Source organism: Pseudonaja textilis, chromosome 1, assembly GCF_049901715.1.
Source record: "Pseudonaja textilis isolate UNSWEBS1 chromosome 1, rPseTex1.2, whole genome shotgun sequence".
Taxonomy (NCBI): Eukaryota; Metazoa; Chordata; class Lepidosauria; order Squamata; family Elapidae; genus Pseudonaja; species Pseudonaja textilis.
The window spans coordinates 194,059,699-194,075,824 of record NC_141990.1 but is presented as its reverse complement, the minus strand read 5'-3'; the positions used below and the strand labels follow the sequence as shown (position 1 = coordinate 194,075,824).

Genomic DNA, 16,126 nt, shown 5'->3' with positions numbered 1-16,126 from the left:
TGGTACTGGTCATATAATGCTTATACTACCCTAGAAAATAACCTAGTTTCATTTTGGGGACCAGTACTATGCTAACAATTTACCTTTTTATATTTGTTAAGTCTAAATATGCTGTTTTCAATATAGTGGAGAATTGCTTGTGGTTTTGAAGAGGCATCTAATTCTCAGATAAGATAGGTAACCAGAGGAAAGGTGGAATATTTACTATATTAAGACATTTGAACTTAAAGAGCATCTTGACTATGATTATACTGGGTCGATTGTGATGAGTAACAAATTACAAAAATGAACACAAGGCTACAGTTTCATTTCTGATGTGCAAAACGAAACAAGGCCCAGCTGAATAACTTCTTTTATAAGGGAAGCAATATTTGACAAATGTTCTGACTTGATTCTTCCTGATTTATTATTTTCATTTTCTCCTCTAGGGCAGTGTGCAGAGGGGGAAAAAAAAATCTATTTCCTGATTTTTGCAATGGTCTCCAGGCTCAGCATTTTCTGAGTTCAAAAACTCAGAACCTGGGAAGCAGGAGAAGTAGTATATCTCAAGTAGCTCCGGAGGTCCTTAGAACCAGAATGATCCTTAGCCCACTCAGCCCATCATAAAAAGGACATTTTGATTAATGCAAACTTATACCTGTCAATGCTAGTTCTACCTACTGCTCAAAATAGGATACATTTTTTTTTAAAAAAGAATAATTAATAAACCATGTGTAATCATTTAAAAAACCAGAATATGCTGTGCAGAAAAAATCTGGAGGGAAGAGAAATAGTAAATATATACAACACTCTACTACGTAATCCTACACATATCCACTGAAAAATAGGTTCTAATGAATTTAGTGGTGCTTATTCCTAATTATGTTGGTATAGGAGTGTAGTTAATTTAAGCACCTTCTTTTTACTTCTATGTACATCTTTCAACAAATACTTCTAACATTTATCACGAATCTAGAACAAAAATATAATATGGAAAAATACAAGTTTCAGATTAATAGGTCTCTTGAGGTTAAAACTCACTTGCATACTATGGAAAAACTGACAGGACTGAATTTTCCCTTGATTAGAAAGCATTCATTCGCTTTTGGAAAGTAGGACTAAAACCCAGTATGTGAGGGTTTGGTATTGTATTCTACTTACTACTCATTTTGTGAGGAAGTGATCTAATCATAATCACAGAGAATGCTGAAGGTCACCAAACCAAATTAATGTACTCAGTGTCTCAGAGAAAGAAGTTTATTATTTTTCCTACCTATAATTATGCCAGTGAAAATGAAACCCTTTCACCCTCTCCCCATTATATTCCAAACGAACAGAACACAAACACAATTAAGGGACTGGAACATGCAATTAAGAACTACTTAACACTCACCCATTCTAATTAATAAAGCCAATTTACACAATGTGTAATCTTTCTGGATACTTTGTACAGTCAAATGGTACTCATCTCAGCAGGCAAGGAAAATTCATGTTCAAATTCCCCTTTCTTTTTGGAAACAGAGGCTCAATGCCACACAGTGGCATGCCTGTTAAGTCTGTTTAGAGTCATCGTAAGCATCCATGTGGGCTTTAGTATTTTTTTTTAAAAAAAAATATTTATCTATACCTTATAGACCCATTTTTGCTGGCACTTAGCAGCTTTGTAAATAAGATTAAAACAATATATGAGAAAGATAAAATAACCAGATAATCAATCCTTACTTATTATCCAAGAAACACCCTAAAACTCAGCAAGTTTGGGGCCATATGACTCTTGGGGAGAATGTGACTTCAGAGGAGGGGAACAACAACCGAAAAGGTTTATCTTTGCGAACCTTGCTGGTGACAATTCCTGATAGATAAAACCAAAGTGTATGTTGCAACTGTGCGAAGGAGAAATGGTTCAATGTAATGCAAAGCTACCATACATTAAAAAGGGGAAAAAAATAATTATAAATGATTTTAAAATCAAAGTTGGAAAAGGAATTAAGAATGAACATACCTTTGCATTTGTTTGTTGTTTTATCCAAAATAGCTTTCGTAGATACAATTTTCCCATATCTAAAAATTTAAAAACAAACCAGAAGTTACCTTACAAAATCTAAGTGATCAAGTTAAGCTGCAATACTCTCATGTAAATTTACACTTGTTAAAAAAAATACATTTATTCAACCTTTAACCTACAAAAGAGGACAGCATTGATTCTGTTGCTAGTTCTCCCAACTAGAGTAAAGATTAAAGCTTTGTCCTAAATGTCTACAGAAAAATCAGTTTTATTAGACAGATCAGTATTTAATTAGTCAAACAAGCATTTAATATAATTCAAGTCACCACCAATGGCAGCAGCATCTGTCCATAACATCCCATTCTAGAAAGATCAAACCAGCTAAGAAGCAAAACAGACTCCCAAGAACAGAAGATCACAACATCTATGATCCTTCCATAATACAGGAAACAACTCAAATTCTTGGAAATCAGAGACACATAATAGGTGAAACTGCTTTGGGCCTAAAATGATTTGGTCCTTAAATTCTATCTGTGGCATGCAAAAGACTTCTCAGATTTTTCACATATGGATATGGATTTGTGCTTCAAAGGAAACTGCGTGATTTGTTTTCTACCTACTAAAAAATTTGCATGTCTCACTAAAATGGGGAAGCTTTTGATAACAAAGAGATTATTGTATTTCAAAAGATGAAGGATAAAGAAATACTCAGGTGCTGTCTATCATGTGAAGCACCTTTCACTAAAAGCTGTTTTAATCTGAAATAAACAGAAAAAAATATAGGCAGACTACAGTAATCGAACAGATAAAATGGCTGTATTTATTTGATGTAATTCCCACCTTTCCTCAAGTGGCATCCCTAGGACTCCCCCCTTCTTGACTTTTTCAACTGCACCTCCATGCCCTACCAACTCCTGATGTGAATCCAAAGTAATTTCAAACTGCACTGTAAGTATAGCCAAGTTTCCCAAATAACAAGAACTGCCTTCAAGCCTGGAAAAACCTGGCGGCCTGTAATGATTCTTGTGGCGCTGACCAGATCTATTTTATATTAAAATAAATTGCATTTCAAGGCACACTCTGTTCGTGCTTGCAGATACTGTTGTTTGCTGCAAGATTTGTTGTCATTAGGCTATGGAAGGAAAGCTGCATTTTAATTTTTAGGGCATAGTAGAAGTTAAATTTCCTCTTTGTTCCCAGATAGGCATTTAGTCAAACACTATGTGAATCCAAATATAAGCTCCCCTGTATTGTACACTGTATATAGCAGAGCTCCCCAATTTTCCGTTTTTGCAGACCGGCGAGGGAGAGGAACAGGAGATGGTTCCACACAAGCAGCAGGCAAGTGCATGCATACACACTCGGTCACTGCTTGCCCTCTACTTCTGCAGCCTAGTTCTGAACGACTCAAGGCCCGGTAGTGGACTGCAGCCCGGGGGTTGGGACCCCTGGTATACAGGACTGAGCTGCCACAAGTTAAAATGCTGGCTATGACTTTTAAAGCCCTGAGTAGTTTAAGTGAAAGCTATTTGAAGGACCACTGGTATCTTCCTTCAGCCCTCCATTCTCAGGATTATCCCTGCCAATAAGCGATCACTAACGTTGCTAAGAGAGAGAAGAGGATTTACTCCAGGCCTTATAATGTATCCAGATGTTTTTGAATTGTCCAGATGTTCCAGCCTTCCTTTTATGTAAATATACTTTTTTTTTCTAAACATGGGAAGTATTAAAGTTACTATTCTGTAATTGTTATATGATGTGCTCAGTCATTGTTTTTATAAATTATCTTGCTTAGTGATTCAAAGCAAAATTGAACAGCCTTCCCTCAATAGAGGGGAAACGATACACCACCACCTATCTCCTGTTTACAACTCTGTCCTTTCAGCAGTCCCAAGAAGAATCCACACACATTTGCACTCTCATTCAGGTGACTCTGAAGATATAGATTAATTCCCAAGTGGCCTCAACAACAGGCTGGTTAACAGATACTCAGAATTGGAAGGGACCTTGTATGTCATCTAGTCCAACCCTCCCGCCCAAGCAGGAGACCCTACACCATTTCTGACAAATGGCAGTCCAATCTCTTCTTGAAAGTCTCAAGTGGTGGCGCTCCCACAACTTCTGAGGGCAAACCATATAAATCCTTCCATTCTCCGCCAGTTCCATTCTCTCACCAGGACTGAAGAAGCTTCTTAGATGAAAAGCAAAACGTTTTCAAAGGAAAAAAGAAAAGCAAAAAGTTCCAGTTGCTTTTTGGAAAAAGCACCTTTGGGACAACCATAATCTGGTTGATTTGAGAACTCCATGGGCATTTATTCTAACTAACCTGACTTTATCAAGTTTCATACAACTGACAAGTAAGCCATTGCTTTAAAAAAAAAAAAGCCCTGCTAACTGATGTTATCTGCTGTATTATAGCTTGTAAGTAGTTCCAAGCAAACTCTTCAATGCTTTTTTTTTTAATCACACAGCTTGCAATCCATTCTCTGTGATGACTCATTCTTACATATCTATCTATCTTTCTCCACTCACAGTCTTTCTCTCATGTCTGGATTAAATTAAAGAACATAAGAACGGAAATAATTCTTTATTGATATTAAATGGACACTAATAAGGATCTCCTTTTTAGCTCTCCTCTTTTTTGTCATGTTTACTATTTTAATCATGTAGTTTCTTCCCTCACTTTTTTAACCACTACTGTAGCTTTTCAAGATTTCTATAGCCTCCTGGGACTAGCTGAAGGAAATGAGAAGCAGAGCACTTATTATTCGCATAAGCCCGAACCCCTGGATGACCTCTCTGAGTGGTTTCATGAGAAGCCAGTAAAGCTTTGAGGAACTCCTGCATTGGTTTTTCAATATATTTTATTTATTTTAATTAATTTACACACACACACGCACACAGAGATATCTGAGATATAGATATATATATATCTGATATACAGTATATATGTATACACACACACACACACACACACACACACACACACAGTTATATATAAAAAATCAGAAAGGACTATAGCAACTACAGGTGGCCCTCGATTTACAACCATAATTGAGCCCAAAATTTTTCTTGCTAAGTGAGATATTTGTTAAGTGAGTTTTGCCCCGTTTTACAACCTTTCTTGTCACTGTTGTTAAGTGAATCCCTGAAGTTATTATGTTAGTGACAGGTGTTAAGTGAATCCAATGTCCCCACTGACTTTCCATGTCAGAAGGTCACAGAAAGTCATCACATGACCCCGGGGCACTTCAACTGTCATAAATATGAACCAGTCGTCAAGCATCTGAATTTTGATCAGGTGACCATGGGAATGCTACAACGGTTGTAAAGTGTGCAAAACGGTCATAAATCATTTTTTTCAGTGCCCTTGTAACTTTGAACAGTCATGACACAAACTGTTGTAAGTAGAGGACTACCTGTATAACACTGTTCCTGAAGGCTGCTGAAAAGTTTTCTTAATGTAACCGTTATACTGAAGCAGAGGTGGTATTCAGCAGGTTCTGACCAGTTCTGAAGAACTGGTAGCAGAAATTTTGAGTAGTTCACAGAACTGGCAAATACCACCTCTGACTGGAGATTTTACAGTCCCATTCTTCACCTGCCATGCTAAGCCACACCCACAGAATCGGTATTAAAAAAAATTGAATCCTACCACTGCACTGAAGAATCAATGGGGAGATCAATATAAATATTATTTCTCTCTCAAAACACCCAAATAACTTGACTACATCACCCAAAGAGCACAAGATAAAATCTATCCAAATATGACTAAATGGAAACCTAACATCATCCTTCTTAGATTCTGTCATAACCATGGTATTCAAGTTGGAATTAACTGGAACAATTTTACCTCAAATATCATTTAAACCATGCAGGGTAATCCTTTAAAGCTTCATCTGGTTGCCTGATCCTAAACAGAACATCTTTTTTTTTTTTTTGAAAAAGCTCTGCAGGAAGGCAATGTGCACTGCAGGTTATTGGAGATACTGGATTCTTAGCACTTCAGGTAGTCCTCCAGTTATGGCCACAATTGAGCCCAGAATTTACGTTGCTAAATGATAAATTTGTTAAGTGAGTCTTGTCCCATTTTACGATTTTTCTTACATTTGTTAAGTGAATCTCTGCAGTTGTTAAGTTAGTAACATGGTTGTCAAGTAAATCTGGCTTCCCCATTGATTTTGCTTGTCCGAAGGTCGCCAAAGGGAATCACACTGCAACCATCATAAATATGAACCAGTTGTCAAGCATCTGAACATAAATCACGTGACCAAGGGGATGTTGCAATGGTCATAAGCGTGAAAGATGGTTGTAAGTCACTTTTTTCAGTGCCGTTGTAACTTCTGTCACTAAACTAACTATTGTTAAGTCGAGGATTACCTGTATTACAAATTCATCCTATGTCTCCAAATCGATTCCTATCTGTGTCTGATGATGATTGCAGATGAAAATGATCATGTGTTTATCTTATTTCACAGCCTTCAGAACTACAGTGTCTTAATGTGCTTTCACAGTTAGATTATAGTATTTTTGTGATTAATCTAGAATCATTTCAATATTTCAACAATGTTTAGACACTCAGTAGAACTACCAACTAGAATTGTGGGGAACAGTCCCAAGGACAATAGTAAAGCCAAACTGTGATCGGACTAAGGTTACAGAAACAGTTGTAGCCTATCCCATTCCTCCAATCTCTATACCAGAGATGTCAAACTTGCATTGTCATGGCATCATCACGTGACATACCACGACTTTCCCTCCTTCGCTAAACTGGGCATGATGCATCTGGCCCACAGGCTGCAAGTTTGACAGCCATGCCCTATACCAATATAGAAAACAAATCACATTCCAACATCTGCCTCTGACAAAGTCAGGATTGATTGTCTGGCACATTCTATGCCTCAATTTTTAGTAAGTCCCACCCCAAAACCGAGGTCATAACACACAGAACTCTCCATCATAAATGAGACAGGTACAGGTGCAGCATTTTCTTCTAATGCCTTCCTAACTATATCCTTGGGCAGACCCAGATTTCAAAATTATCAGGCAATGTCACCTCTACTTTTAGAAAGGAAAGAACACAGTTCCTTCGGGGCATATATGTGAGCGATGCTGACAGAATCGTGAACAGAAACTCTGCAAGCAGTTTCAAGAGAAAAAAGAAACTCTCTCTTTGTTCCTGTGGTGCTCTGCTTAAAGCCATTCCAGATGGTTTTGCTACCTCCTCCTGATCCTCACAGAACTTCTTTATCCGTTGGAAAGAGTGCAGATAGTCCTCGACTTATAACCAATCACTTAGTTTCCAAAATTACGACAGACCTCCAAAAAGGTACTTACAACCCTGTTCTGAAATTCTGATGGATGTCACCCCCGGTCACATAATTATATTTCAGGCGCCTGGCAGCCAGTCTACATTTAACATCATTTGCAGTGACCTGTGGTCACGTGATGGTGATTTAGGACATTTTTGCCAAAAACTGACATGGTGATTCATTTGCCTAAAACTGGCATTTACTTCTGATTTTTGACAAAAACGCCTCACAGTGATCGATGGGCTAGCTTAATCACTGTGGATTCACTTAAGGACCATGGCGATTCATTTAACGACCACCACAAAAAGTCATAAAATCAGGTTTTTCACATGACAATCCATTCCACAACCATCGTAACTTACAACCTTATACTCAGTCATAAGTCAAGGATTATCTGTATTCATTTTGCTGTTAAGAGGATAGGTACAAATGTCACAGGACAATGCATGAGACCAGACCAATGGACCAATATAAAGGGAATGCACGCTTAAGCATCGTAAAGATTTTAAATTCTTCCTTCTAAAAACTTTTAATTCCACAATTATATATTTAATAAAGTATGAATTCTACAGAATTATATATAATGTAGATTTTATAAATTCTATATATAGAATCAATCTGCAAAATTCATATTTTATTAAGTATATACTTGTATATTTATTATGTGTGCGTGTGTGTAATATCTATGTATCTCTATCTCTATCTCTATCTATCTATCTATCTCTATCTCTATATCTATCTATCTATCTACACACACACACATATACATGAATATATATATATATATATATATATAATGAAATATGAATTTCTTTGCAAAGACAATTTAAAAGGAGATATTGTTCTATTCAGTCCAATCTGGATATATTTATTATTAGAAGAATCAACTGAACAAATTCACATCACCACTGATATCCTAACTGCCATCTTGTTCTGATAAGTTTAAAGCTAGATTCAAAATGCACAGTTAAAAACCATGTGTATCAGTTATTGATGCTGTGTTTACCTAGTCATTATACAAATAACTTTTACCAACAAATATTTATTTTATCTAGTAGGTGAACAAAGAGATAGAATGGCATAAAGCAAAATTATAAAAATCCAGGTGGTTACTGAAAAGAAGGTTTTTAAAAATATTCTTTTAGTGGCAGGAAACTGCATCCTTTAGGCTCACGGGCTTGTATCCAGCAGGAGTGTATATGGCCCTAGAAGGATGTCATTTGTCCAGATATACAACTGGCTATCGAGAAATTCAACATCTGCCTCCCTCCCTCTTCTGACCTAATTTCAAAGCATGGTAAATTTACCATTACCTATATGTACTTATCACCAACTGCAAAATAAAGCAATTGATACAATAATATGTTACAACATTGTAATACAAACTAAGGAACCTCTAACTTAAAATATCCATGACAAAGAATATTTGCAAATGCTCTACTGGCTAATTCTAATCCGTCATGTTATATTTATTATTTACAAATATATTTTTCTCCCCCCAAATATAAATCAATGACAATTCCTTAAGGCAGGGCTGTCAAACTTGTGGCCCACCAGCCAGGTGCATTACCCGCTGGCCACGCCCACACCCGGTTTAGCGAAGGAGGGGAAGTCGCAATACGTCATGTGATGATGCCGTGACGATGAGAGTTTGACACTCCTGCCTTAAGGCATATTACAATTGTATTCCTTCTATAGTTTATATAAATTACAATGATTTTGATAAAGCATATTTCATTATTCTCATCCACATTGTTTGGATTTGTTCGTCACTGTAATCTGCCATAATGCTTGCTGCCTTAATGATACACTGCATCTCTCTCTCTCTTTTTAAATGGTTTTGTAAATCTACAGGAAGACATTCAAATTAGGTTAGAGTGCATTCATGAATATTCCTATCGCTATGTTCATGCGCCGCATAGAAGCATATCCAATGTGAATTAGTGGAGTACAATTTGAAACACTTTCCTTTAAACACAGTGTCTACACAGATTATTTGACGAGGAGACAAGTCTACAATGTCAATTGTGAGTGTTAATTTTAGGCATGGTCTCTTTCGAGACAAAAATGACTCCTGGAGATTACAGGGACATTTTCGTGTCAATCTCTTGGCAACTATAAAGTAACTTGATACTGTCTTCTTCTGGCATGGATTTTCATCTTCTCAGTCTAGCCAAGTGTTTCTCCACCATAGCAACTTTAAGACGTGTGCACTTCAATTCACAGAATTCTGGCTGGGGAAATCTGGGAGTTTCCCATACAAGTTGGGGAAATCTGGGAGTGGAAGTCCACAAATCTTAACATTGTTAAGGTTGAGAAACACTGAGCTAGCCAATAGTTTTGTCTTAGTATTCCTTGATGATTTACTACCCAGTCCGATTTGCTTCATTTGTGAGCCCAGGCCAAAATCATTACAGAGTTCCAATATGCTTAACACTTAATAAAGGACAAATAATATAGACATTCATCTTTTCCACAAACAATAAACTCCCAAGTAAGTATAGCTCATTCCGCATGCAGAACTTCTGCTATTTTCAAGTTCACTGCCTTTTAAGTAACACCACTTGAAGTATTTTACTGAAATTAGATCCTTAATAACCACAGTGTTTCGGAATGTGTTCATCCTACTCAAGAAATACAAGTCAAACTAGTTTTTCTTGATTTAAATGTGAATGGGAAATCTATGGATAAGATTCATATCTCTGTCCTATTCTTTTCATCATAAAAGTAATAAGAGTTAAGACATGGATGCTATAAAGCCATTTTTGGATCTTGGATCAAAATGAAAGAGCAGTAAGGTAGGTCCAGTCAGGAGTACTACACAATGGCTTGTTTTATTATTTATTATCATCATCCTAACCTTCTTTCTAAGAACTTTGGTTGATAAAAAGCAATTTATTGTAGCCTTCACAATATTATGAGGCAAAAATGAACCATAGCATTTCCTTCAAAGACTTCCAGTGGACAGCTCAAATATATACATCAAAATCACAAACATCCACTGTTTTACCATATACTTTGGTTAGATTATTTTATGGTTAATAATCTTTGTTTAGACCTGCCAGATATTTATACCAATGTCCACTCCTTAATTCAAGAGTGCGCTAACCCTAGCATGTTTTAATGCACTTCCAACAGCTGTCTTTGAAATAAAGTTCAGATAAATCCCTTATTAAAATTCTGTCTTTGTGGTGAAGTGCTGTTGAAAATATGACCCATTGCACTGCCATTTCCTAAGAATGCATGGCTACATTTTATGTGAATTTTAATACATCACCAGGTCAAATATACATAGACTCTATCATTTAAGAACTCAATATCTTCTTGAAGATTGCATTTCTATCGCAGTCTTCCACAGCAGTGGTCACCAACCTTTTGGACCTCAGGGACCACCAAACTCATGATTTTAAATCCCATGGACCACTAATATGAATTTTGACTGACAGTGGCTTGCTGATGTTGGTGGGAAAGTTGGTCCCATATTCCAGAGCTGCAGTAGTCACAGGACTGGCCCTTTGGTCATCCTGGAGCAGCTGCTCCTCCACCCGGGTGCACTGGCCTGCCATGCTCCAGGATGACCAAAGGGCCAGTCCTGTAACTACTGCAGCTCTGGAATACGGGACCAACGTTCCCACCAACGTCAGCAAGCCACCCCGGGGCAGATTTCCCTCCCCCGCTATTGGTCTTATCTTCCAGTTCCAGCTCACGTGGCTCTGCTCAAGGTAAGGTTTGCGCTTGGTTGAAGGATGGGGGCCAGGGGATGGGTGGGTCATATGGGCGACGCAGCCTTTTGTTCCCAGCCTGGATTAATTGCTTTGGGGGGGAGTGCTTTGGGGGTGACATTTCTCTGCGGACCACCAACATTTTCTCACAGACCACCAGTGGTCCCCAGCCCACTGGCTGGTGACCAACTGTTCCAGAGCAAGAAAGAATTCCAGAGGATACAGAATATGGTAGAATACAATCAGAATAGTCCCTCCTATGCTTTTTTACATGTTTTGGGAAATTCACAGCGTGTTTTAAGCTTCAAGAGAGCCAACTCCAAGCCCATTCAGGACTGGGGATAGGAAAACGAAGTATCTTAAAGTAGAAAACCAAATACAGGTAGTCCTCTACTTACGATCACAATTCAGCCCAGAATTTATGTTGCTAAGTGAGAAAGTTGTTAAGTGGTTTTGCCCCATTTTGCGACTTTTCTTGCCACTTAGTAACATAGCGAATCTGGCTTCCCCGTTGACTTGAATGTATGGTATTCAGCTTTGTTCAGGTATTTTCCCACGTCTTGTAGTTGTGCTTTTAAAGTTGTAGCAACGTTTGCAGAATCTCATCTGCCATCATGGATTCTGCCAAACGTTGCTACAACTTTAAAAGCACAACTACAATGACGGGAAAATACCCAACAAAGCTGAATGATTGATATATATATATATTTGTTTTCTTAAGTTTTCGTGGTACTTACATGTATGGCATTCAGCTTTGTTGGGTATTTTCCCACGTGATTGTAGTTGTGCTTTTAAAGTTGTAGCGACGTTTGGCAGAATCTCATCTGCCATCATCAAGCCTGCCATCATCTACAACTTTAAAAGCACAATACATCTGGAAATCACGTGGGAATATAATAACAATTTCTGAGTTCATATATATATATATATATATATATATATATATATATATATATATATATATTTTAAATCTCTACCAGAAACTTGCTTTATTATATTTTAAATCTCTACCAGAAACTTGCTTTATGTTTTCAGACTGTAATCTGGAAACTACTGGTCTAAACCATGATCTCGGCTGGATGTGTTCCATATATCACTTGAGAATATTCTGCTAATATAAATGAAAGCTATTTTTAATGAAAGAATCAGGCCAGTTTATTATTAAGTAAATTATTTAAATCTACAATCCCATCAGCATCAGCCTGATAAATTAACTTCTAGTAAAAGAGAATAGCTCCTAAATATTGGAACACAGTAGAAACTCCTCTGTTCTAATTCTACTGATTTCTCAAATACACAACTTCCAAGTATCTCATGGAAGTTTTTGCTGAATATTTGATTCCACTGCTGAGCTACTCTTAATTATTAAGAAATGTTTTCTAATATTCAATCAGCCTCCTCTAACTTAAATCTAATATTCTGTGTACTAGACTCTTGAATGAAAATAGGTCTTGAAATCCTTAAACACTTTTTTCAGGAATCTATACAATGTCATAACACCGTCTCTTTTTGTCATCTCTTTTCAAAGCTAAACATATGCACCGCCTTCTCTTTACAGACTTACTTTACTCTTTTATTTTCTGATCATCCATGTCCTTCTCTAAAGTAGTTCCATGTTTCTGTAACCCTCCCAAAACTGTTCAGAACTGGATGCAATAATTGGGAGTTTGTTGGACAAGAGCCCTGCTAATCTATGATAGCCAAACTAGACACTTCCTGGTTTCTGAGGCGAATTTAATGGAATCAGAATTATTTTCCATAATTTGGAAATGCAGCATTTTTGTGGTTGTTGTAGCCATATCATGCTGCTGACTCATTCTTTTTGCAATCAACTATTATTCCAATACATTTTTTTTCAAAGATGCCAGACATCCTCCATCCTATTTATGCATTTGATTTTTGTTTCTTAAACATGTGTCTTGGTTAAATTTCATTCTTTCATAATTCAGCTATTTTTCTAACCTATCAAGGTTATTTTGAATTTTATTTTTGTCTTATATATATATGACACCCTAACTAATTTTGAAATTTTGGTAGGAATTCCATCTATTCATCCAAACCACTGATAAAAACAATAAGAGTAGAACACAGGATTGATCCTGGTGACTTCTATTTAACATCCCTCTCAAGGTTCTTATTTATAATCAATTCATTCAGGCAACAATTAATTATTGTTGCACTCTTAAATAATTTACTTTGTGAGACAATCTACTTCTGGAAACCATCTTCCAACAACTTAAGGTTTAGAACAGCATCTAGGATTGCTGTCCTTAAATGATGCAGCCACATGATGTCACACAGCATCACTTATAGATGGGGGATCATGGATCTAATTTCCAACATAACCTACCTGAATTCCTTCAGGCAGTCTTTCAAAGAATGAATTCCTTCAAAGGAAGTGTCTGCTGCTGCTGTTAAAACTGGGTTACTACTTTTAATAATTGTGGCATCCAACTATTTAAGTGACTTTCACCAGCTCACTGGTATGACTTGTTTTGGAACTTCAACAATTCACTTTTTATGCTATTCCTTATTCTTGCCTCTAGCACCCAGGCTCCTCCTCTTCTTCATTGGTCAGATAATAACTTCTTAGTCAATTGATCTTCTTTTTGTTCTTTAGAGAAAAGTCTGCTGTGTTCATTCCTCTTTCACCTCACTTCTATATTAACATTAACAAATAGGGACACATTTAACTATATATAAATGTTATTATCTTTATTACAAAATATTTGTTTCAGTAAACAAAAATCTGATCTTAAAAAAAAATCACTGATTTTTATTTCACTTAGCGCATAGCAAAAGGCCAAGCAATTTTATAACATCATTTTAAGATAGACCTTTTTTTATTTAAAACTGGCACATTCCTAAATCCTTCTGAATTATTGAAAAATATATTCCTATTGCATATACCCTTAAGTTAACAATACTCGCCATCTTATAATAAAAAAGCATATTATAAAAAATAAAATGAAAAATAATTTTAACATTTGAGGAAAAGAGAATATATTTTAAAATATAAGTAACATCATATACTACAGGTAACTGCAGTTCAATGACATTTTAACTTTTGACCACATGTCTAGAGGCCATTCACTTACATTTTAATGCTGAAACTGCCTGGAATAATACCGTAGTTAAACTGCAACTGCACACAACAGTCTAGTATTTATATTGTTTCTGGAAAATCCTCTGAGTCCCAAGCAACTGAAATGAAAAACACTTTGAACAATTTTAACTCACTCTCTTCTAAATATGCTTCTGTATGCAGCTTTATCTATGTGTCTTTCTTTGAACGTGTCTGCAAGATCTTATCTTTAAAAAGTGGAAGTTAGCATAATCTACATAGCCTATTATTGGTACTCTGGGTTTCTTCATGTTCAGGACAGGTAAGATTCAGCACAAGCTGAAAACCTTTGTATTTTCTGAGACTTCCTAATCCAATGACAATTATCTGAGCTGAGGCAAATTTTATACTTATTTGTATCTGTTTTATTTCTGCTGACTATGGATTTGCTGCTTTTAAATTTTTTGCTGTTGGTTTGAAATTCAATGAACTGTCAATATGACCTTGCGGCCATCAGTTTTGGCAAAGTGCACATGTTCTTTTTGGCTATGTTCCCTGTAAATGGAACTTTAACAAACCAAGTTTCACCACATGAAAAAAGCAAATTGACATTGTTAAATTACAGTGGATCACTGAAATGTGAGTGTGTACGTATCTCTGTGTCTCCCCTATATTTATCTATCTATCCATCCGTTCACTTTCCTACCTGCGCGCACCCCCCGCCCTACATAGGTATAATATTTATTCAGGCTTTTTCCTCACAAGGCTAAGAAAGGGAATTTGAAGCGATTTGCTGAAATGTAAGTGTTCCATGATAAGTTTTCACACAGTTTTCTTTTCCCATAATATTTTCATATTATTGAAGATATTTTATCCCACTTGCCATGTAACTCTCTACTGTCAATTTTACTTTATTTATACCATAGGCTTGATAACATTTCAAATGTATAAAAGCAAACTTTTAAAATAAAAAGACATTTGTCTTTTCTTATTTTTTTTGTTTATAAAGATAAGCAATGCAAAACAAGTGCTTTTAAGTATTTTGTTTTAAATATATTTTCTGCAGTTTTAAATTTTCTATAAAATGCTCAGGGAACTTAATGGTTAGGTTAATGCTTTCTGTTTTCTCTCTGATATATATTCCTAATATGTTGCGTATCAGAGGATTTTTCCTTAATTAGAAAAAACGACCAGATTGGTACATAACCAGTATTTAAAAAAGGGAAACCCTGGTAATTTTCTTTTCCTTATCCTAGCAGCCCGTAGGTCATTTGTGCATGTGCAGAATTATTTGGTGCATGACATAATTCTGTATAAAAAATAAGGACATAACTCTATTCAACATGAAATGAAGAAGCCAGGCTACAATTCTTATTTATAGCCCTCTCTAAGTGGTTACAGAGTCAGTATATTGTCCCCACCAATATGGGTCCTCATTTTACCGACCTCAGAAGGATGGAAAGCTGAGTCAACCTTGAACTGATCAGGATCGAACATTTGACAGTAGATAAAGGTTGCCTGCAATACTGCATTGTTAACCACTGTGCCATCATGCCTCTTGATCTAAATCTGGATCACATTGATGAAGCAATGTCATCAATGATGGGACTATAGCTACAGTAACAAACATTTTTTTTGGAAAGCATACAGTATCTGCCATCTGATACACTTTTTAAAGATTTCCATCTGATTAAGTAACATAATATTCCTCCTTAGCATTTACCACTCCTTAGCAGTGCAATCACATTTTCATTGTTCTGGTCGTGTCTGCACAACTGATGTAGAATGCCAGCTGAGAAGACTCTGGAAAAGCAAAGTGCCCCTGGCTAGAAAATAATTAAAAGTGCCACCAAGAGGACTCTGATTAGTCAGAGATGGACATGGTTACTCTCAAATGTCACAAAATTTGCAGCATCTGCTCAGAACAGAGAACCCTGGAAGAATAATCTGCTATACTTACTAGCCATGGCTAATAAGCGGTGATAGCCAATAATTTGCACCAGAGCACATGAATAAATGTATCTGTTGTTATTCGAGTTAGCAT

At 36.4% G+C, this 16,126-nt stretch overlaps 1 protein-coding gene across 8 annotated transcripts in view; it reads right to left on the bottom strand.

Annotated features, from left to right (window-relative positions):
* RBMS1 (RNA binding motif single stranded interacting protein 1) overlaps window positions 1-16,126 on the bottom strand; it is a 139,740-nt gene that overhangs the window by 41,796 nt on the left and 81,818 nt on the right. For all 8 annotated transcript variants that reach the window (XM_087920098.1, XM_087920097.1, XM_026697167.2 and 5 more), the window contains exon 3: window positions 1,982-2,040. In XM_087920098.1, the coding sequence (XP_087776224.1) occupies window positions 1,982-2,040 (59 nt within the window). The remainder of the gene's footprint in view (window positions 1-1,981; window positions 2,041-16,126) is intronic.